Source organism: Venturia canescens, chromosome 4 (genome assembly GCF_019457755.1).
Source record: "Venturia canescens isolate UGA chromosome 4, ASM1945775v1, whole genome shotgun sequence".
Lineage (NCBI taxonomy): Eukaryota > Metazoa > Arthropoda > Insecta > Hymenoptera > Ichneumonidae > Venturia > Venturia canescens.
This window is the reverse complement of record NC_057424.1, coordinates 9,401,416-9,424,922: the sequence shown is the minus strand read 5'-3', so window position 1 is coordinate 9,424,922 and position 23,507 is coordinate 9,401,416. Positions and strand designations below refer to the sequence as shown.

The 23,507-nt window shown below is 37.3% G+C and overlaps 3 protein-coding genes across 5 annotated transcripts; 1 reads left to right on the top strand and 2 right to left on the bottom strand.

The window, feature by feature from the left end:
- Positions 1-3,844: 3,844 nt before the first annotated feature.
- LOC122409549 (dentin sialophosphoprotein-like) lies at positions 3,845-11,002 on the bottom strand. 3 transcript variants are annotated; one of them, XM_043417202.1, is made up of 3 exons: positions 10,669-11,002; positions 5,460-9,537; positions 3,845-4,094 (listed from the first exon to the last, which is right to left on the bottom strand). In XM_043417202.1, exons 2-3 carry the CDS (start codon positions 9,487-9,489, stop codon positions 4,090-4,092), a joined length of 4,035 nt encoding a protein of 1,344 aa, XP_043273137.1. In that variant the 5' UTR covers positions 9,490-9,537; positions 10,669-11,002; the 3' UTR covers positions 3,845-4,089. The 3 variants fall into 3 exon arrangements, with proteins under 3 accessions (XP_043273137.1, XP_043273138.1, XP_043273139.1); XM_043417203.1 differs by lacking the exon at positions 10,669-11,002 and adding an exon at positions 10,111-10,267; XM_043417204.1 differs by lacking the exon at positions 10,669-11,002 and having other exon boundaries at positions 5,460-9,088; positions 9,253-9,391.
- Positions 11,003-11,532: 530 nt separating this feature from the next.
- On the bottom strand, positions 11,533-14,819 carry LOC122409551 (glycerophosphodiester phosphodiesterase 1). The gene is made up of 5 exons (XM_043417206.1): positions 14,133-14,819; positions 13,480-13,655; positions 13,052-13,253; positions 12,584-12,813; positions 11,533-12,375 (listed from the first exon to the last, which is right to left on the bottom strand). The coding sequence occupies exons 1-5, from the start codon at positions 14,466-14,468 to the stop codon at positions 12,234-12,236; spliced, it is 1,086 nt and encodes a 361-aa protein (XP_043273141.1). The 5' UTR covers positions 14,469-14,819; the 3' UTR covers positions 11,533-12,233.
- Positions 14,820-14,945: 126 nt separating this feature from the next.
- Positions 14,946-22,233, top strand: Strump (WASH complex subunit strump). The gene is made up of 16 exons (XM_043417205.1): positions 14,946-15,385; positions 15,601-15,703; positions 15,776-15,967; positions 16,348-16,562; positions 16,648-17,014; positions 17,099-17,374; positions 17,522-17,747; positions 17,874-18,109; positions 18,215-18,466; positions 18,568-18,750; positions 18,946-19,062; positions 19,236-19,417; positions 19,731-20,186; positions 20,273-20,493; positions 21,792-21,945; positions 22,015-22,233. Exons 1-16 carry the CDS (start codon positions 15,264-15,266, stop codon positions 22,163-22,165), a joined length of 3,453 nt encoding a protein of 1,150 aa, XP_043273140.1. The 5' UTR covers positions 14,946-15,263; the 3' UTR covers positions 22,166-22,233.
- Positions 22,234-23,507: the final 1,274 nt, after the last annotated feature.

Genomic DNA, 23,507 nt, shown 5'->3' with positions numbered 1-23,507 from the left:
AAACAATAGAAAAGACGAAGTATAAGCGCAGTAAGAGAGAAAGAGGCATTAATCGTTTTTGTTGCAGGAATATTATAAATGAAGTTAACGAAGAATTAAAAAAAAAAAAAGCAAAAAAAAAAAAACAACCCGCTGTTAAAAAACGCGCGATCTCCTCGCCGCAACGAGACGACAGAGATCGCACACCGATATACGACAAAGTGATCAAAGAGATTAAACAATTACCGTAAATATCCACAAACAAACAAATACGAGGAAATAAAAAAAAAAAAGTAAAAAAAAAAAGAGAGAGAGAGAAGAAAAAAAAGGAGGTAAAAAACAAAGAGAAGATTGTGACAATGGCAGTATATTATTAAAGTGAAGTCTGTAATCGAAATGTTTTATATTTTTACACCGAACAAGCAGTATATTAACGTACAATAAACAATAAACAATGTCCTTCCAAACTCAACCTCAGAACATAGCAGATGTTAACGATTTTCTTATTTTTTCATTGCGATTAAGGGGATATAAACAAAACAAAAAGAAAGGAAAAAAAAAAAAAGAAAGAAAGAAACGAAACAATACGAAAATAAGAAGGAAGCCAATGGAAGTAAACGAATAGGATGATGATCGATGAGAGAGAGTTATGAAAAGAAAACAACAAAAAAAAAAATAAACAGAGTGCCATCACTTCCAAGTTATAATCTGGACTACTTGATTCCGGTATGCGAACAATTTTATTGAATAATCGAAGAATGATTTCACAGAAAGACATATGAAAAATAATAAAAAAAAAAAAAAATAAAATAAAATAAACAGTCACTTCGTAATGGACTCTTCGAGAACGGCGTTATATTCGAATTTTAGAAAATTAATTAAATTCATGAAAAAAAAAGTTCAAAGGATCAACACGTCTCTATACGACTCGGCAGAATAAAAGGATAAAGGGGAAAAGTGAAGGAGCGAAAAGCAAAGAAAAATCGAATCTGTCATACGAAAATACGGTTATTATGTGTGCTCGTGATTTTGGCAAGAAAAAATCAAGAGAGAGGGGGAGACTCGGTGACGAAAACATGAACAAGAAAATAAAAAAGTCCTGTACACACGTATATAAATAAATATTGATGTGTTTAGCCGCTGAATATCATTCACCCGTAGAAACGACGTGACGAAAACGAAATGGTGAGAAGAGATGTTTTGGTGTACGAAACGAAGACGTGTGTTTTACGTTGTCTCTAGTATTTACATATATTCAAAGAAAAAACTCTACGTTTCCTCGAGGATCGTCAAAATTCTTTTTTCGATCGTAACTGTTCCAGGAATCGTTAATTTCGTTGTATTCTTATTCATACTACGGGCAATATCGATAAATGCAATAAGAGGGGGGGGGGGGGGGAAAAAACGAGTCGATAAAAACTTATGAAGAAACATCATTTTCAATAATTGAGGGGGGAAAAAAAAAATATAATAAGCGGAGAGAAATAAAATGGCAAAAGGCGTGTGCGAAGAATTCATCGAATTTTCCATTTATACATAACATCATCATTCTCTTATCAGTATGATATATTGTACCTATAAGTAACGAATCAAAAGAATTGTAATTATAAATAGGACTATTGTAGTTGGCGAAAAAGGAACGGGGGAAGACGGAGGAGGAGGAGTAGTAATTGGGGAAAGAGAAATGAGAGAATAAAAAATAGGAGGATGAAAGAAATGAAAGATTAATTAGTCCAGTGATATTTGTACGTATCGGCCGCGGTGATGATTTATCGATATATAGATATAATTATAAATATTTATATAGTATATATATTATATATATTAAATGTTGGGTTGGAGGGTTTTTTGACGTCAGTTGTAACGCTCCAAGGCTTTTACGTTCATATATTATACGAGATAATGGTCGGTTCAACGTCGCGAACAAATATACTTTTGTTTACAGCCATTGTATTCTCGCCATTGAAAAGCGACAAAAACACACGAGTCTAATTCGACTTTCTGTCCTGTGGGATTTGCCTGCTTTTTCATCCGCATCGCCCAACGATAACACACGTGCGAGAGATCCGAGGCGCGGATTGAAAATATAAAAACAAAGCACACAGAGACACAAACACACGCCAATTAAGTGGAATCGATTTTTCGCACCGTTTCGACTCGAAATATATTTATATAATAACAAATGGATATAGCGATATTTATATATATATGTGTTTTTTAATATATATATATACAAATATGCATATAAACATACGTACAATTGTACATAGAAGACGCGTACACGAACATGTAAATATGTTAAAACTGCAGAGGGTTTTTTGACGTCAGCGGCCATCCCACGTAATCAATCGACCACGCACTGTAAAAACACGCGGTGTTCAAATAACTTTATTAAACACTTGGGAATTCCTTTTTTTCAACCTGTTCTCCTTTCTCACGTGAGAAATTGAGTACAACGTATCACGGAATATACTTTGCTTTTGTCCTCCTTCCGAACCTTCGGTCGTGGATGTTTTGCCCTGCCTCGCGCAGTGCACTCGTCTCTGTACGTACGAAAAATTCTAACCTCACCGTTCTTTGTTTTCTTTCGCTCGAAGAAAATCGCTCGGAAATCAACGTTTTTTGTTGATAGTTCGAACAATACAGAATTCAATTGACTTTCAATACACTCAGTGAATCACTTACAAAAATATTCATTACTTACGTGCCTCATATCTTTGGTTATTCTCAGTCCAATAATTTCCAAACAACATGTGCTATTTTCATTTATAATTTTCGCCCAACGATCGTAAAATAAATGAAACAAATCCGAGATGTGGATAAACGTGAAATTAAGGTTGAGCATCCGATATAAATATGTGTATAACGTGTATGTATAAATAGTGACGAGACACCGCTTTTTCTTACAGTGTGAAAAAGAGAAGCGTGAATCCTCAATGTGACAACGCGACGCCGCACCACATTGTTTAAACGTATAAGGAAGAATATACATGTATACATAAATGAATGTATAACGATTGTATACAGTGATTTAAACAATACTAAAAGATAAAAAAAGCTCTTTTTTCGAATGTTTTTATCTCTCAAATATAATTGCGTGGCACTATATTCGTACATATTTCGGACTTCTTCTGAGATTTTAATAAGAAATAATGTATTAAAAAAGAGAAGAAAAAAACAACAAGTTAAATGAAATTCATGGAAATACGATGAAGGATAAATGGCGAGAGAAGAAAAAATGAGGCCAAGCAGTATAAATCGCTGATTTGGTATCAACCACACCACACACACACACACACACACATATACGAAAACGTATGCATACACTTTTCTCTCTCTATCTCTCTCTCCCTCGTCTCATTAGCGCAAAAACACACGAAACGTGATTTTACGACTTAACTTTAAAATTGTGGATGGAGTGTAAAGTATATGGTTCGCTTTTAAGAATCGCGATGAATAAAATTAAAAATTAACATAAAGTGGTGAAAGAACGAAAAGAAAAATTGTTTATTGCACTTACTTTATATATGCGTGTATATGACTTTGTTGAAATGTTTTTCTTCACCGTTCCCATAGGTGGCTCCACGGACTAGAAGGAAAAATTCATTCTGCATTGGAGGAACAGGTAAGTTTCATTTCACTCGGAGCAGCAGGTGAAAAGAAATGATTCTTTCACACAAACTTGAAACTCGGAGAATTACGGAGTTGAGATTATCATTCAAACGCTTGTATGTATAATGATGAAAACAAGAAAACACAAATAGCAATACTCAAAACTTTGGTTTTTTTTTAACCTATTTTATTGGGCTACGATCGTAAAAAGTCAATTTGTCGGGTTTTTCTGAACAAAAGTGAAATAAAGCAATTTGGTTTCCCCTTTCAAGGAAACAATAAACTTTATTAAAATCGATAACAATTGACTATACTATAATAATTCTTCAACAATACATTACAAGTGTTAGAGGATAATATAATTAAATAAATCGAATCTTTCGTGTATCACCATTTTGTTAATTATCGCTCTCTACGATCCTCGAGATCTCTTATTTCGCTCTCGTCTTTCGTTTTTTTTGTATTCGCTCGTTCAGTATCGTTTGCATCGTGATAGCCTCAACCTGCGACATCATTAACAATCGTTTCAGATCAAATTTAGTCTCTTCAAGACAAATTATATGTTATGCATTAAGTGAACATTTATAGTCATGGCTTTATGCCACATTGTTGATTATTTCTTTTTGACTCTCGCACCTTATAAGGATGTATGGCTCACCGAGCTTAAGTTGTACCTGCCAATTCCATTCTCCCCATTTTTAACCCTAAATTTCACTACACAGTTTATTTTCGATTACGTCGACTTATACCGACTGAGAGACTTCAGGGGGTTTTCCTTTTTTTCTATAAATAAACGTCAAATACAATCAATGTGACTTTGATTATTTATTGTGAAAAGGAGGAAGACTAATTAAGGTAGTTGGCACATTTACTATCGAAACAATTGTTTACCTTATTTTCGACATTTTTCACGAAAAAGATAGGAGCAAGAGATAGTCACAATACGATTAATAAAAGCTTACATTATATGAGTGGAGAAATAGTCGTTCATAAAATATTACGATTATATAATGTTTTATCTTCGCGTAGATCTATTTTCACAGGTTTATGAGATTCATTGTTAAATGTGATAATGAAATATGGACCGTTTAAACTTCGTTGCCAGTTGTTAATTAAATTACAATTTTTTAACGTTTGGCCCGTGTGAAGTCATTTAATGACTAGCTGAAACTGGTAATTTTGAACATTATGTTACTGAGAGTAGAGATTGCTGTAGAAAGATCTTCATGGACGGTTTTACTTCAGATTAAGTTTCATCAAACTTAATTAATATTCCAATTGCATAAAACTGTCAGTGGTTCATTATCTTCGTAAATTATTGTCTGTGTAAATCCGAAATTATTCGAAAAACTTTTGTTGTCATGTTTCATTTTTTTATCAGATCCAGAGTAACTGAAACGTTGTAAAACACAATTGTAAGTTCGCGGATCCTATATAGTTTCATAGAAAAAATACTTTTTCGACACTGGGAATTTGAATGCGCACACAATGGCAGAGTCCCTCTTATTTTTCTTAATCTAATTTTTTTTGTCACTGAGGAAAATGAAAGCGCGTGTTTCTAACTTCAGAGGAGGGACTCGAATTGTAGATGGAATTCTCGAGTAATTTGAGGAAAGAGTCGTTGAGCTCATACATCCTTAAGCTTTTGGACAAATACAAAAGTGACGCAAAGTATAGTTCGATTTGAAAAACTCACTGTGCAAATATAATGGTTATTAGCAGTGTTAGAAAAAAAGAGCACAGCACAATGTCGCATACTGTTATGCTGTTAGTTATGCGGTAAAGTTTTCTAAACTTGTGCATACTAGAGTCTTTAAAAGCGTACACATTGTCATTACAGGCGGGCTCATCCTCAATGTTTTTCTCACCTTCGCGATAGGCGAACGTCTGCTCGTCTATCTTGGGCTTTGGCCTCGTATTTCTTCCCTCGTTTCTCGTCCGATGACTTTCGTCTTCGACGCTTTTCACGCGTCTTGTCAAAAGCATTGAACGATTATTCGACGCTTCACCCGAACGTTGATTCACCGGGAAATTATTTGGCGATACGACTTTGGTTCTGTGCTCCTGAAGGTTCGAAATATTGCCTGACGTTCCTGGACTCGGTTCCTGAGTTTGTCCTGGTTGTGTATCACTTATTTCGAGCTCGGGTCCCCGCACCCTGGAATCGTTGTTCGCTGCAATCTCTTCGGGATTGTCGATCGACGTGGTGGGCTCAACCGGTGGATATTTTCCAATTTTATTGGTATTTTCGACGGGGGGAGCATCGTTTACTTCCTGAAGCAACTGATTGAATTTGTCGTAAACGCTGTCCGTTGAACCACTCGATTCTTCTTGGTAACTGGGCTTATCGACCTTTTTCCCTTCAAAATCGAAGTGGCTTTCGTCGTTACTCGCCAATTCCAGAAACTCTCGATTCGCATCTTCGCTTCTCATGCGTCGAGTCAAGCTCTTCAAACGTTCTAAACTTTTTGTTAAATCTTGGTCCTCCAGAGCTCTGTTTTGTGACATAACTTTGGCCCTGTATTCCAGGAGACGCGGAGAATCGTGCGAATTTCTCGTGGCGGTTCCGTCGTCGCTGCTGTTCGCGGAGCCCGAGGGTTTTCGCTCATCGTTTCTTTCATTTTCTCGCAAATGATTTCTCGCAGCTTCGAGCTCGTCGGTCGGATATTTACCAACTTTGTTGGTATATTCCACCACCGGTAAGTCGTTGACTTCTCTCAGCAGTTGATTGAACTTGTCGTAAACGCTGTCCGGCAGACTTCCGTTATTGCTGCAAATGCCCAGTTCACTCGCGGACGAAAGTAAATCATCGTCGCCAATTTTTCTCGACGTAATCGGCAGATTGTCGCTGCTCAAGCCCACCGACCGCGACGAGCTGTGATCGTCGTCTCTCTCGGTACTCGGTACTTCCAAACTCTCGTTAAAATTCAATATGCTCGCTGGAACTTCGTAGTCGTCGTTGAAAAGTCTCTCCCATTCGTCGAATTCGGATTGGGAATTGTTCTCAGTTTCGCCTGTCGCCATGTCCTGGTCTTCAGCATCATCTTTGTCTTTCGTACCGTCATCAGCAGTTTGACGGATCAATTTTTCCAGGTCTTGGCAGAGTTGTTTGTACTCTGAAATCTCTTGGTCTGTGAACTGTTCGATATTTTTATCGTCGTTGTCACGTCGGACGTCGCTGGCTGATGAATCGCGCGAATTGCAGCAACGCTCTGGACACGAGTCTTCGGACTCGGTGGCCATCAGCTTGCGCATCGAATTGCAAGGCTCACGAGCCAACTTGCAATCGTAATCGAGGAGGTATTTTTCATTGTCATAAGGAGAATTATCTCGAGGAACGTAAACCTGAATTTTTCGTTGTAAGGCACTCTTTGGTTGATTACCATTGATGTCCAGATGAACGTTGTCATGGTAATTGGTGGCGTTGTTCGTTACGCCGTACGACGAGGAGTTGGTGGAATCGAATCTGTTCGGTTGGCCTCTCAATTCCGGAGAAAAGCTCAGTTTCTGAGTTGATTTGACGTATTCGTTGTACCAATCGGTGTCTTGGTTGGTTGAATCGACCGAGTTCGATCTGACAGCTCGCTTCTTCCTGGTACCGAGGCTCGAGGTATCGTACTTGAACGTTAAATGGGGCTCGATCAACGAGTCCATCTGTAAATAATAATTAGTATTTTTATTGGTTCCAACATGATTATCTTTGTCTTTGCGAAGATTTCTGAAGGCGAGATCGTCGCTGACGACATCAGGCTCGGATTTTGGTATGTAAAGCGAGCGTGTTTGCCCGAATTTCGTGGACGTTGGTTTAACGTGCAAATAGTCGCTCTCGGTTGAGCCGGTCACCGGTCCGAGGGGGATGCCGAACGGTGGCTGAGGCTCGATGACTTTTAACGTGTTTATAGCGTGACTTATGCTGCGGAAGAGCACATCGTCCCGCGTCAAATCCGGACTGGAACGTCGGCTGCTGCTGCTCCTTGGACGGAAAGAATCGTTGTCGCGAATCGAGAGATTCGGCGATGTGGCTAAATAACTTATTTGCGGTAGGGAAGATTGACCGTTTACGGAGGATGGTCGCTCTTTGGGGTTCATACGTCTGTAAGCCATGTCATCGCTTATTCTCAAATTCGTATCCGACTGTGAATTCCAATGAGAAACTTCGTGATTCTCGTTCGACGATGCGTCCGATAAATTCTTAGACGAATGCTCGGCGATGCTTCTCGCCGCATTGTCACGGTACTCGTCCATCGTACGCTGCTCCGCACGTTCCAACAGATCAGGATCGCTCAGGCGTAGACTGTTGTATATGGCTTCCAACTCGAACAGGGCTTCTTGAAGATTTCTCGAACTTCTCTTCCTCTCGGCCTCGTTCTCGTCTAATATTTTCTTTGATTCGGGACTTTGGTTGGACTCGCGACGTGTTCTCGGCCTAGGAACCGGATGATACGATTCCGAGCTGTCGAACCACGATGGTTCTGGCACTTTGTAACTCTTCTCGTCATCCGCACAATTTGCCAACTTCTGCCTTGAAAACAGTTCTACTCCTTTGGGTAAGGAACGAGTCGTACGAGCTTGATTGGTCGGGGAAGAAACGGTGTTTTCGAGGCCATCCCTGGTCGCGTAATTCCTCTGTTCCGGGGGATATTCGCGTCGCAAACGATTGACAGGGCTGTTGAGCCGGTGCGAATGATTGATCGTGTCGTAATTTTCGTTTCTATAAGGATTGATTGATTCCGTGGGAAATTCCACAGGAGCGACTTCCGTCCAACGGCAATCATGGAAAGTTTCGTTGTCGGACATGCAACTGCGGACATTCGTGGGATTCCTGGGCTCGTAATATCGTCGGCAGGGTTGTTGGGTAACGGGTTGATTGTTGAATGGAAACGGTGGATTAGGAGCGGTCGAGAAAATCCTCGATTTGGAAGAGCGCGGCGGCGGTTCCGGTGGCAAAACTTTTTTACTTTGTTCTTCATTCACCACCGTTATTTGTCGCGGTCTGAGAGAACCGTATATCGCGTCGCTGGGATTCGATCGACGTAAGTTCGTCTTTGGCCAAGTGAATTTGTCACATTCCTGAATTTCTTGAACGTTCAGATTAGGCGGCAAACGATCGAAGAATCTCGAGGAAGATCCAACCGGTGACGGAATTTTGGGAAAATCGGTGCTTCTGCGAACGTTGGAATCTACCGGATTAGAAAAATCGCTACTGCTGTTACAATCGTCGCGGGACATTCGTTTTATGTATCTCTCGGTTCTGGCCCCTCTCGTTCGCCTGCTGTAAGAATCCGTTCTCTGAACTGACGTCTGTATGCTGTCCTCGCTGCGAAACTTCATCGAGGACTGACTCGAATTGTGAGAATCATCGTCCGAGCTGGCATTGCCACACAGCCGGTCTCTTTTTGCAGCAGCACGAGCTTTCATCCTGCTTAATCTGCTGTTTTTCCCACCAACTTCGAGTGAACCTCTGCTGCTGGGTGAATTGGTAGAATCATTGCGAACCCTGAAAATAGAATCTTGCGATTGATTCATAGTCACTCTGGAACTTCTCACAGATTCTTCGATTTCCCTGCTTTCCGTCTGACCAAAATTCTCTTTGACGAATGAGTTTTTATCGCCTTTATCCTCTACAGCTATTTTGCCCAGCTTTGACTTCATTTTACTAACTTTTTTTGTTTGTTTCTTAGCCAACATGTGACCGGGTATATAAGTTATGTCTTCCTCATTAGAGGAAGTGTCGTTGTGTTGTCCGGAGGATATTCTCCGCAGTAGTCCGCCGAAGGACCATTTCTTGTCTTTCTTTTTGTCCATGGGCAAGCAGTTCTGTCCAGAGGAACGTCGAGTAGGCGGCAGAACACTTTCCTCCTTGAGCGGTTGCTTTCCCTTCAAGCGCCACTTTTCCATCTTTTAGTTTCGTCCCTCGTGCTCACGATTATGACCGCTTTGCTCTATCTGCGAATACAACACATACATCTATTTATAAATCTGTCTCGTATATGCGCGCCAGAGCCTTTGAACAAATTTTCTCTCGTGTCCGAACTGGGCAGAACGGGCTGAAGAACAAAAAGCGAATGAGGTCACAAGGTGACCCACATTTATGGAGATTTTCACTTGTTCTTAGCCAAACATTTCCATGATTTTTAATACAATTTTCTCATAGCTCAAGCTCATAAAATATTTCATTTGAATTTTGCTGTTTACGTGAATGTGAGATATTGAAAAAACGATTCTGTCACGAAATGGAAGTTTCAATAAAGCGAATTGTTTCCTCATCACGATAACGCTTACAGCTTATCATCATTCATTTTCGTCTTTGTCTCAAGGACTGTTGAGTCATGTTTTTTTTTGTTTCATTTTCGTTTGTCGAATATATAACCCATCTCCGTGCGTTTTAATATTCAAGTTTTGACATGAACGATATAAATACGTATCGAGTACAGCCACACCCCTCATAACTTCTCATATAACACGCGAACTATATAGATTTCGGTATTTTTTCGTATATATCTCTCGAGTTGCACTCACCTCGGCTTGTAAAGACTCGCTTGTATACACACGATACTTAAACTTAATATAGAAAACATATAGATATACATTCGTGTGCACGTATAAACATCCGTGTATACATACGTACTATCAATGAAAATACTCTCATGTATCAAAGCATGATGGAATTTGACCTTGGAAGAATCGGGAGATAAAGCGCGCGAATTTTTTAAATAAGGTCACAAAACGTGAGATAATTAACGTTCAAAAGACTGCAAAATGAACGAGAAAATTGAAAGACGTTGAGGTGGAGGTGGACAGTTTATTATTTTACTTACTAAACAAACAAAAGTGTTCCAAACATAACCAGGGACGAGAGCCGAAAATAGAATATGCACGCCTGTCGTGCGAACGTCAGAAAATTGTTCGAATCACTGTGATCTTTTTGTTAAAATAAATTTCATCGATAAAAATTAAATTACAACGAAGCGAGCGAGTTTTGTTACAACTTGTTTCTATCGCATTTTAAATGTGGCTTGACGAAAATACACGTGTAGAAATGTTAACGGTAGAGTGCAAATATTTGGGTATGCATACCTGCACGCGTAAATTATAAACCCGAGAACGTACGTGGATCACCGTTGTTCGATGATATCTCACAGTTATTTTTATGTCGTTTTCTTTTTTCTTCTATGACTAATAACCACCTCACCGAAAATTCGATATTTCTTTACGCGTAGGCGGAAAACGATTCACACAAAAAATCAACCACTTTGTCATTCGTTTGTATAACTTATTATGGCCGACTCTAAACAATGTACGCGTACAGCAAGAAGCTTTCTTTGAAGTTCTAACCTCCTTTTAGCGAGAACTTACGAAGAACTCCCTTCCGTCTCGACGACACTAACGTCACCGTTCGTTTCGAACGTGTGCGTATGCCTTCCAGCAAATTTTACTATACTTACGACTTACGTGCTCTTTTCAAGAACTCTTCGAGTCATTGGATGCTTCCAACGGATCCGGCAGATATCTTTCCGTTCGCCCGGTGCCCCACTGGTTCTTCTCATAAAGACATTTTTTTCAACTCATACGTGCACATCGTCTTTTATTCCATTATAATTGGGCTGGTGTATGAACTTGAATTTCATGCGATCCATTTTTATTATTACATTCATTTAATAAATCATGAGGGTTAGGAGTGTCATTGTTGAAGTTCCAGTTATTACATACGGTCACCTGAAATTACTACATTTTCTATGGAAAAATAAATGCAACTTCAAAAAACAAGAATAAAATACCTCGCATGACAGTGAAATTTAATGTCACCCTTTTCGGTTCACTATAAAAAAAAGATTTCTGCCACCCCAGAATGCGCCCAATTTGATGAAAAAATTGAGAACTTAGAAAGAAAAGAGAAGGAAAGTACAAGAAAGTTTTCCCAATAATTTAAAAAGACTGCACTTGTAAAAAGAATCTTCTTTAATGTTTTTTGCTTGTTTGTTTACAATCGATCTTGTTCATGCGTTTTCATGGAAACAGATGTTTATAATAGAGTTTTATTTACATGCGTATTATAAAAAATTCGTTGTTTCGATATGAATATATAAGATTTTATATATATATGTGCTGCTGCTTAAAATAATAAATTATCTGTTTCGTAATTACTGCGGTCTAGACTAGAAATGCTATAAAGTAAAAAGAAAATGGTCGAACTTTGCAATAATACTGCAACAAGACTATGCTAATGTTCGGAGATCTTTTCATTCGTGCATGTTTTTTAAATCCTTTTAATACTTGAGAAGTATGATTGAGAAACAGATTGAAAATGCTGATGAATCTTGTTGAAAAATAGGCACAATGCATTGAAAGCTCAAACTTAAAGTTGTGAAGAGAACGATTTTCTTTTTACAAATATGAATTAGAGCGTTCTGCTGCCAAAATATGTCACTTTTAAATTATAAAACTTTAGTTGTATTTCTTTGCGAAGAATCACAAAAGTATGTTTTGATATAATAAAAAAAAGTATGTTTAAATCTAATGAAATTTTGTTGTTTTAGAGTGTACACTTTTATAAGAGTACGCCATTATGTTTGATAAAAGAGCGATTAGCGATCTGTTTCTTAAATGGAGTGTGTTGAGTATTCATAAGCGTTTTTATAAATTTACGTCACTTTTTCCGCCAATAGCGTATCAGTCATGTACGTAATTTTGAGTAGGCGAGAAAAATGCAATTTTTCCGATGGTAAATTCACCGTCCAAGCTATTACGCGTATTCCCCGATCACGCCATCGGTAAATAGTTTCTCTGTAAATTCATAACAATGTTTATTAGTCACGCATGTCACGGAATTCTTTCAATAAGCCTAATGCTCCCATTAGGGTCAAATCGATCGCTTGTGAATCTTCAATATTCTTTCTGAATAGTTGAGTAAAGCGAAATGTTTCAATTGCTGCAATGTTTCACTCACGAAATTTAAGTTTCTTGGCCCGAAGGGACTTTTTAGTTTACTTACGGACTGATGACATCTTTGTGCAATAATATAGCCGATATCCCCAGTATGTAATAAGTGAATCGCGGTAAAGCCCATTCGTGTACAGCATCTAAAATGCAGGCCATCAAATGTTTGAATGGATTTTTGAAACGAACCAGTCCTGGTCCATCCAATCCTCCGAACGATGTAGTAGAGAAAAATTTTGGCCTCCAAGCGAGACTCGTAACTATTCGGGGTTCTTTTCTTCTCACCTGGAATCCGATGATATTGTTAAGTAATTATAGATTTGAAAATTCAGGATTCGAGCAATTGTATTGAATTTTTGTTGCAATTAGGAAATACAAATTTTATTGTCCAATGAAATATTGATGCAGATTTTGACTGAGCGAGAAACATTGATTGTTGTAAGCTTTGAAAAGCATTTGAAACAAGAGTTGGATAGTGAATTAATTAAAAAATTTTTCCAGAGAACATTCCAAAATGCCTTACCATATAGATGAGAATTGGATGAAAACTTGAGACAACTGCCCTCTCATATAGTTCTGGATGTTTGTTAAATGCATTTAAAATTACTTGTATAATGTCTAGACTTTTTTCTTTGATGTCAATAAACATATGCTGGCCATTGCGGAGACATTCCTCCAAGATATCGTCAAAAAGGGCAATTCTTTCTACACCATCGAACTTTTCTCTGAAACAACGAAATTATTAGATAATTTGAAAAATAATAAAATGACTTGGATGAAATTTTTTTTCAATCTTTGTGCTCGACCAATGTAATTCTGATCTAGAGTCGCGGCAGCGACTCTGAGACAAGTACATTTATAAGATATGACGAGTTGCTGCCAGAGACTCTTTACCGGAGCGATAGCGTTTCCAATTGTTTTCGAAAATTTTCAAAATTTGTTTTAATATACCGGAGCGGATGATTTTCACCAATATCTAGTTGATTGAGTTGATCCCAGGTCATTTCCTTAATTCGGCCTGTTTTGCCGGTCAGTCTTTCGATCGTTTCATCATGGAATATTATTGGAATGTTATCTTTTGTTAAAGCCAAATCAAATTCAACAGCAGTACAGCCTTTTTCTTTGCTCTGAAAAAATTAACTTTGGATTACTGAATCATTCTATGCTATAATGAAATACCATAAGAGAATCGAACGAAAAGTAAAAAAATTTTGTTGTTAGTTGTTTTATACTTCGGTTAGAATGATTATTTGAAACTATATTAAATTTTATTTTACAGATATTCAACAAAAATTCTTTTTCTTTTTCTTGTAAATCCTGGAATTTGTAGTTTTCGATGAATCAATGTTCAATGCCGTTCAAGAGAATATAGAAAAGTTTATAATACAATTAATCAAATTTTAAAGTCAAAATTTTTCATACAAGATTATTGAAAAAGAAATTCAGCTGTTTTTCAACTATGCAATCTGTGATATTTTCATTATCAAAAAAAAAAAGTTATTAATTCAATTGCATTTATGGTACTACAGACAAAACTTTTTTTTTATGTAGTTTCTTTGAGTACAGGAAATAACAGAAAATTAACAAGTAGTTTGTGATTTTACATTTTTGAAAGCCGACAGGCTGTTTTCGGGATAATCATATCCTCCACCACGGTGGGCCACCACTCGCATGCAATATTGCTTCCCGTTACCCTGACTGTTGCCACCAAGATGCTCTTTATCCAAAATAAAAGGATCAGCGCCTAGAACTTTGTGGACAATTGTTGGATCAGAGGATGGATTCCTCGTTAATCTCAATGCAAAAAAAATGGCTAGACTGCCCCATGCTATCCAAGGTATAGTGAAATAGTACAAAAAGCTCACAGCCACGATCCAAATAGTCTGAGCATAAATCCACAAAGTAGCGCTATCCAAAATTTGTTTAAGCAAAGGAAACATTGTACTGCGTTTGATTTCAAGATACAATCAAATAATTTGATCTCCTTTTCAAATCGAATGTAATGAAAATTTTTCACGTTATCGTCGATTGTTTACAATAATATTTTACTCATAACGGGAATATTCTTTTGTTGATAGAAAGACTTTTATGACGTATATTTTGTAATAAATTCGTTGAAGCCATGAGAATTCGTTGATTGCCTTAGAATTCTGCGTGGTTAAATAAATTAGCAATGTTAGGTCGTTTATCTTGGTTTTAGTCGGAAAAAATTCTTGCACGATAGAAACTTTAGTCACTCCTATAAACTAAACACTGATGTAATGTCAAATGTCATAAAATTTTCTACAGCGTACATACACGCAATGTACGTGCGTGATGTCTAGAGCCTTTCTATCTTTCTTTCTCCTTTGTCTGTCTGTTTCTCTCTCTCAAATCTCTTATGGCCTAGTAAATACAGGGTAGCCAAGCTGATTCATAAAAATCCCTGGGAATGTTTCAATTTGACAGAAAAAGATCCTAAACGTCCTAAATTAAATACGAATATGTCAAAGTGGCATTTTATAAAATATCTATGAAAATGGAATAATGAAAACATTCATGATTCCACTTAGTCCTTGTGTATTCAACTATTGAACGACACGAAAAATAACTTTTTCAAACAATCTGTGACTTAATTTCATAAGATCTAATACATAACCTCACAGTAGGTTAATCATTAGGATATGTCTATACTCCCATTTACAGCACTTATCTTCTGGAGGTTCTGGAGTCTGTAGCATGACAATTTTTTAACAATGGGTGATTTTTTGGCCAACAATAATATATGCGGCCAGAATATTCTAAGGCTCGTTTCACGAGGAAATGCAATCATCGCGGAACTTATGCGCCTCAAGGAATATGTGCCCCGAGTGTTTAGGTTAGGAAAATCATATAATTGTCGATTTATATACAAAAATTTTTTGTCCCTACACCTTTTTTCAGTTTCATGAGAAAAAATAAAAAAATAAAATGACAAAATTCTCAAGAATTCTCTCTCTCAAATTTTTTGAAATACCTATTTTATTGATTGATTCAGTAAGTTAAAAAGTTGAATATTAATTCTGTTAAACAATAACAAAAACAATTTTTCAGATTGGATACAAAGCAATATGTACAAAAGTACGGTGCCATTATTCTTGATTTCGCTTACTTCAAGGCTGAAGATACCTATGAACAGAAAATCGAAAATGATGCAGTGAGCAATATTGATTCAAGCTCATATATCTCAAAGTTTTATTGATTATTCATGTGTTTCATTGTTTACCAGACACTACGAGAAATTGATGAAAATTTACGAGAGAATTATGCAGACATACTCACAAGATTTTACTTGGCCTTTGAGAGCATTCACAAATACGTTACTGATCTGAATTCATATGTTGATGAATTGGAGGATGGAGTTTATATCCAACAAAATGTGGAAAGTGTCATGCTCAACGAAGAAGGCAAACAATTGATGGTAAATTTCTTTTCTTTATTCTTTAAAAGTGGCTGCTACTTTTGTGCTCTTTCGAGTCTCAAATAAATTTTTTTCGAATCAGCTTCCATTATTGTTCTAAAATTCATTCTGAGATTCATTAGTAAAAGTAACATCAATACAGCGATTACATAATCATCGCTATGATGAATTGTGACCTGATTCAAAAACATTTTTATTAGTGTATTTTTAATGAGTAGATTCATTGATTTTCTGTGATTCGTAGAGCACATAAATTTTACCATAACTTTTACAAAATGAAGTTATGAATCAAGTAAAACTCATTATTATTCCTCTGAAATATATTTACATCCAATAGATGGTAACTTATCAATACAGCAAAATATTTTATAAATTTGTAGTGCGAGGCGGTATATTTGTATGGAGTAATGTTACTTCTTGTGGATCATCAATTCGAAGGCCAAGTTCGTGAGCGACTTCTAGTTTCCTACAATAGATATAATGCGCAACGTTCGTCAGCCACGAAAGTCGAGCACGTTTGTAGACTTTTGAGATCAACAGGATTTTCGAAGACGTCTCAAAAACGGCCTACAAATTATCCTGAAAATTATTTCCAGTAACGTATCTAATCGTTCTTAAAATTTCCCTCTGTTATTTATATGCGGTGTACATAATTCAAGCAACTTTACGTTTGTATTCAGGCGAGTACCAATAAAAGCCTCATTGATCGACCTTTTGATCGGTCGGTTAAGATCGGATGAAATCTACAACCAGACTCTTGCGTTTCCTCATCCTGAGCATCGGAGCATTGCTTCTGCAAATCAAGCAGCAATGCTCGTCATCATTTTATCCTTTCAGGCCGAAACTCTTCACTCCCAATCTGCCATGATGCGAGAAATAGTTGATCGGTTCTTTCCTGACAACTGGGTCATTAGTATTTACATGGGAATATTAGTGAATTTGCAGCAGTGGTGGCTTCCTTACAAAGCAGCCAGAACCGCGCTCAATAATACCCTCGAGATTTCGAACGTGAAGAAAATAGCACAGAATTGTGGTCAAAAAATAAAGGTTTGTGTATCTAAATTCATGTTTCATTCGCTTGTTTTTCCCTTCATTCGAGGTCGATAACGATATTCTTCGTTTATTTTTTAGGAACAAATAGTGAAAACTGAAAAACTGCAATTAGCCGTAACATTCGATGAGCACGAGATCGAATCAATTGTTAAACTCATACGCGAGTGCAACGTTTCACTGCACTGGATTCTTTTGCACACTGCAACACCCACTATTTTGATCGAGGATTCGAAACGATCACGAACTCTTCGTCAACAAGTTATCCATGAAAGTGACTGTACGACTGATGACTGTCTCCGCTTGTTGCTCAGCACAGCACAGATTGAGCACCATTTGAAAAATATGTACAAGCGAGTGAGTCTACATTACGAATCGGTTATGAAGATGATCCATATCAAATCGTTTTGTAATTGACCTTTGAAACACAATGAGGAGCCAGAAAATTATTATTTTTATTTGTTATTATTAGATAATCATTGATCGAATTCGTTGAAATTTTAGTTACTAACCGACAAAGAATCCAAATGGATCGAGAAGAAGAACACATGCGTTGAACGTCTAATGAACCTCGCTGAAGTTTTCAGTGGTAATAAATTTCTCGACGGCGTAGAATCCAACGAGTGCCTTAAATCGTGGTTTAAAGATACCAGTGGACACGTCAATTCGCTGCAACAAGAGGACGGTCGAATAATAGCTCAATTGTTACAAGCTTTGGGAGAAGTACAAGGTGAAACATTCTACTTTAGCAAATGTCTGCGGCAGAAGTGTTACGTGATCGTCAAATTTAACTGAAAATTTGTCAGTGACGTTCTACGCCACTCGAGTTTAATGAAATCATATTCAATTGTTCCAGAATTTCATCAACTGAAGAATAATCTGCAAGTGTCTCGTTACTTGACGGACACATGTGACATATTGCACAATATGTTGCGAACTGGCAGCATGACCGAAGATACGATGATAGCTTTGAACATCGTTACTGATTGTTGTTACGCCTGGAATATAATGGAATCTTTCGTCGGTATAATGCAGTCTCGTATCAAAGAAAATCCACCCATGGTTACTAAACTCAAGGCATTGTTTTCCAAAGTAATTCTAATAGCAACTTATAATTAATCGAAAGTTTGATTGTATCATTGTTCGAAAAAAGGTTTCCGAGTGTCTTGATACGCAAACTTTCTTCGTACTTCGTAGATGGCTTCGGCATTGGAAACTCCATTGTTACGGGTCAACCAAGCCAGGAGCGCGGACCTTTCCTCAGTGTCTCAATACTATTCGAGACAACTGGAAAGTTACGCTCGTCGTGTGTTACAAATTATTCCGGAAACTGTATTCGGTCTTCTCGCCCAAATTGTTCATTTAGAAACGAACGTATTCAAGGAGGTTCCAACAAAACTGAGCAAAGACAATCTCAAGGATTATGCTCAGCTCGATGAACGTTTACAGGTAAACAGTTTCGACAAACTGCGTCGACTGTTATTGCTTCCAATGCTTTTCACGTTCAATGATTATGAAGAAAATTCACATTGGCATTATTTTTTTTACAGATGGCAAAATTGACGTACGAAGTATCAGTCTTTACAAAAGGAGTACTCTCGTTAAAAAGTGTTTCTCTTGGGGTATTGAGGGTCGATTCTCATCGGCTTTTAGAAGACGGCATTCGAAGAGAACTCGTGCAAAAAGTTACACTCACTTTGCAGAACGGTCTCACTTTCGATCCCAAGTCCAAAGTAAATTATTTGTTTGCCTTGTGCGAAAGCAATGGTTTCGGAGTTTGCATGTTTAGAAGGCGACAGAATTTCATTATTTTTCTTTAAAATCCTGAATTAACGTTACAGTAAATGAAAACAGAAGATGTTCATTCGATATTAGTTTTAGATGAAATTTCATGACCATGTGATTGCAATAGTTTTGTTGTTTTCCAGGTTCCTCTAGCAACAAAGTTGAGTACTTTGACCATGGTGATGGAAGGATATAGAAAATCTTTTCAATATATTCAAGACTACATAAACATCAACAGTTTAAAAATCTGGCATGAAGAAGTGAGCAGCTTTCATGTCGGAATTGTGTTTTTTTTTTGGTGTTATCATTCTAAAACAAAGCTCCTCGAATAATCTTCGACTCGATGTCTTGAGGAATATTTTCATAAGAATGAAAAAATCTCCATTCAGCGGACGAATAGACTTTTCTTTACATATTTTTTATTCCTTGACAGATCACTTATATCATAAATTCGGCTCTTGAGGAAGAATGCAGGGAGTCAACGTGGACGCCGGAAAAATCATGGAAGTTTTTACTGTACGAGGATAAAGTTGACAGTGTTATGCCAACCGAGACGAATTCTGGAACATTCATGGGTCGACTAGCTCGTGAATTAATGCGAGTGACGGATCCCAAGTGCGTTCGATAATTTTTCTAAAATATTTCTTTTGTTAATTGTTTTTTTCAAAGTGAAATGCGGTAGTTAAAAAACTATTTACTGTTTGGCTTGAAAATGCTTGAATGAAGATTTTCATAACTCAAAATGTTTTTACTATTGTCGAAAATGAATGTTAATTCAAACAAGACAATTGTCTTTTCGAGTTTCAAACAAATCGTTTAGTACCGAAATTCTAACGATAAAGTTACGGCTGGAAACGTATGTGTCAAAACGGTTTTTATAGTCAAATGGAAATGGCACAATGCTAATGATTATTAATGGATTTTCCAGGACAACGGTGTACATAGAGCATGCACTTGCTTGGTACGATTTGAAGACACAGAGCGAGATTTTGACCCATAAAGTTTTTTCAATGATTTTGGAAGCGATTGGAACACCTGGTTTGGCTGGGCTCGACAAATTGATATCACATTATGTGACGGTTGAATTAAATGGTTTAAATAATTACATGGAGAAGGGTGTCCACGACAAAACATGGACAAGCATGTTGGACGAGTGCAGATCATTTATTCAGCATCCTGATTACATCAAGGGCACGACAAACAATCCTTCAAGACTCTATGCCATGATATCCGGTCATTCGAACAAAATTTGGCCTTCGATGTTCGAAAGTGTTATGAGAATCGGCCATTTTCAATTGTTCAGAAACAAAATAGCTTATGAACTGAACACAGTTTGTAAATTCGAAGCGAAACATATGGAAGCTGCTCTACGAACTTTAAACGCGTACGAATATTGTCAATTCTCCTTAATTCTTTTTCGTTTGGCTTTTATTATTTTTTTGTTAATTTCATCAATGTTTAAACCTACAGCGCCGTTCTTTCGGAACTCCGGAAAAAACCCTCCGACGTTTTGATCAACCAGGAAGAAACGGATTTGCTGCGCGAGCTCAGCGTTAGGCTCGACTGGACGGGAATTAGCGATCCTCTGAACAAGGCATACGTCAAACCACCGAGTATCAGTGACGTCACTATTGTTATGTTCCTTTTCACTGTATCGTATCTTCACAAATTGCATTACTGTAAAAATACCGGTACGTTGAAACTTCAGTTATTTCTTATCGTTAAAAAAATTATGAAAAATTGCACTTTTTCTTTATGTCTACCGCGTTTTTGTCAGTAACTTTTTTCATATGGCATATCGTGAACAAGGATAAAACTCCTATTTTTATCGTAAAACCCGTAGAAACACAGAAAAATGCAACGTTTTATGAAATTTGTAGTCTTTCGTTGATTCGATGAAAACATTTATTCGAAAATAATTCATGAGAAAAGAATTTGCAGTGCAAGCAAAGAGCTGCCAAATTTAGCTTGGAAACTACTGCCTTTACCGGCTTCAGAAAAACCCAAACAAACCGGAACAAAAAAGAAAAGTATTACGAATACAATTATAAGTATTTTAGAAAATCAATAAATGCCTTACCCATGACGCTGAAAATCGTCCTGCTCTAGGTTGATATTTGGTGTTTAAATAATTTTTAACTGATTTGTTTATGTTTATGTCATTACTATGCATTTTTGTGCTGTTTCAGCGATGATAGAATTTTTTTGATTTTCTCACGTTATCATCCAACAAAATAATCCACACGGAAAGTCGTTTTACCAAAGGAAAAACAAAGGTCTTTTTTAGAAAAATTTCATGATGAAGAAGAATCGATAATAATTTATTATTCAGAGTGATTGGCCACAAAAATCTGCTGCATGTTTTCGTATTCTATCTTGATCGAAGCCCGAAACGTCAGCATTTTCCTTAGCAGTCTCATTATCTGTCTGGAGATGCGATAATTTTGAGGTTGTCGCCATCGATGTTGTACAGATTTAAAGAAAAAGCTAATAACATTAAGAACGTGGGTGTTTGAAATAGTTTCTGCAAAATCCTCGGCTTTCATGTATTTTCTATTTCTGGATCTATAGCGATTTGCATAGAAGCTACTTGAGCGTTCGATTCAATTTCTCGACGAAACTTACGCATATGAAATGGAATAGCTCGGTGAAGTATCACTTTATACGCGATACGGAAAATGTTACGAGATTTATTCTACGATCGTTCAATTTCCTATCGGTTTGTGGCTTACAGGCTGTTATTGGATGTAAAAGCATTTCGTTATGGCACACCGTTCAAGAAAACATAAAAATTCAGTTTAAGCATAGGAAATCCTCAAATTTTTTGTATAATTTTTCGATTTGAAATTTCACTTATTCCTCAAACAAGATATTTTACGCGAATTTATTTGTTTATATTAACAAAATAAGCCAAGAATTTCGAGATATAAAATGGACCATCGAAATATAAATTACCTGACGATCATTCTTTCTTTTTTTTTTATTGCAGCGAGTTTATTGAGCAAGAAAATAAACGATCCGGTCGACGCTGTGGTTTTTACAATCGGCATGCAGACGGTACTCCATCAGTTTCCGCCTTCGGTATTCACGATCTACATTTCTTACGTGTGTCAATACGTGTTAACCTTCGTTACAGCAGAAAGGTATGGAAAAAAGTTCTCAACGTTTATTCTGTGATCGTTCTTAAAAATTCATCAATTTTCTCATTTCAGTGGAAAAATTAGCGGTGAGTGGGAAACCGAAGGAGTAACGGGCCTGCATTATCTTCAGTTACTCACCAAATATTCTGGCCTACCGAAATCCGTGATACTCGAAAACATTCCTGTCATCGTACTCGATCAGTACAAAAAAATGACCAAGTAATTTAACCCCAGCTAATATATAAAAATACGTGGTACGATATACACACAAATATAAATATTTGCAACGATTCTCCTGTGGGCGGACATGTTTCATCGATTCATTGGAACGTGAAAGTCGAAAAGGACCCCAATCTGTTAGCGAAAAACCGCTTCTTACCATTTTGACGAAAATCTTTTCACTTCATTCACTTTTCGTCACGAAATATTTACCACTGTCCACTTGCTTGTACACTGGACTGGCACGCAATCGAACCGAATTATTGCACAGGAAGAACATTTTTCGATGGAGACTAAATTAAGGTGGATTTCGATCGAATTTTAAAAGTGTTTATTCCTGCGTATGCCTTGCCAGACTGTACGAACTCTTCCCACCACTTCAACCCCACTTTTCTCCTCTCCTCAGAGCTCCTGTCTATGTTTTGTGCTACTCCCTCCCCTCACCCATACAGTATTGTCTACAGTCGCTCTTCCTTAATGCATCGCATTTGCATAAGGGATGAGGAAAACTGGCAATTATCACCGATACAGGCAGAGCTGTTTTTACTGACTTTCTTCACGTTGGGCAATGAGAAATTCAGAAAAAAACTGCTGATGCATGTTCAAGCGATCACCCATTCGAGTATTGACTTTGTCCGATGCTGCTCGATTTGGGAGATCGCTGAAACCAAATTCGATGAGCACGCCTATCACTGTCGTTAACAGAAGCTTTTGCAATAATACTCCACATAAAAATTGGTTATAGCGTTCGCTTAAACGGAGCACGAGTAAAGTAGTTCGCAGAAGTGGATGGTAATTTCAATGTCCAGTTGTGAAACCTGTATTTTTATTTCGATGGGATGCTAAAACGATTATTCTCGCCATGGTCACTCGGAAAGAGAGTACAAGGGAGAACAGGTGAGCATTTATTGTTACAGACTGCGAATGAGAAATGTGACGTTTATAAACCTGTCGGTGGCAGGACAAATTTCATTTTGATGCCTTTGAAATCGGCGAACAGATGTTTTCAAAGGTTGAATTTTTCACAACTGAAATCCACTTAGTTTTGAATACAAGAAAAGCAAACAGAGACGATTGCTACTCAATTGAACAACATTAAAATATTCCAATTCCTGTTTGTTTGAAGCGCTATATTAAGGAGGAAAATCCAAAAAAATCATGGATAAATCTCTCGTGGAGCTTCGTTGGTTTGAAGTAAAGAATCATTGATTTGAAAAGAGGTGCAACGAAATAATCGCGCCAAAATATTTCTCATTCTTTCCGCATCTACAACTCGATTTGACGTAGTTCGGGGGTAGTAGATGGCATTGAGCAACGACCCCGAAATAGACGAGCTCGAAACGCAC

What these genes read in the sequence shown, in the direction of transcription:
- LOC122409549 (XM_043417202.1), bottom strand. Translation starts at nt 9,489, where the DNA reads ATGGAAAAGTGGCGCTTGAAGGGAAAGCAACCGCTCAAGGAGGAAAGT.
- LOC122409551 (XM_043417206.1), bottom strand. Translation starts at nt 14,468, where the DNA reads ATGTTTCCTTTGCTTAAACAAATTTTGGATAGCGCTACTTTGTGGATT. An exon ending in GCCTGTCGGCTTTCAAAAAT is followed by an intron (nt 13,656 to 14,132) that starts GTAAAATCACAA and finishes TAATTTTTTCAG; the next exon opens with AGCAAAGAAAAAGGCTGTAC. An exon ending in CACAAAGATGTCATCAGTCC is followed by an intron (nt 12,376 to 12,583) that starts GTAAGTAAACTA and finishes ATGAATTTACAG; the next exon opens with AGAAACTATTTACCGATGGC.
- Strump (XM_043417205.1), top strand. Translation starts at nt 15,264, where the DNA reads ATGGGTGATTTTTTGGCCAACAATAATATATGCGGCCAGAATATTCTA. An exon ending in TGAAAAATATGTACAAGCGA is followed by an intron (nt 17,375 to 17,521) that starts GTGAGTCTACAT and finishes TTGAAATTTTAG; the next exon opens with TTACTAACCGACAAAGAATC. An exon ending in GCTCTACGAACTTTAAACGC is followed by an intron (nt 20,187 to 20,272) that starts GTACGAATATTG and finishes TTAAACCTACAG; the next exon opens with CGCCGTTCTTTCGGAACTCC.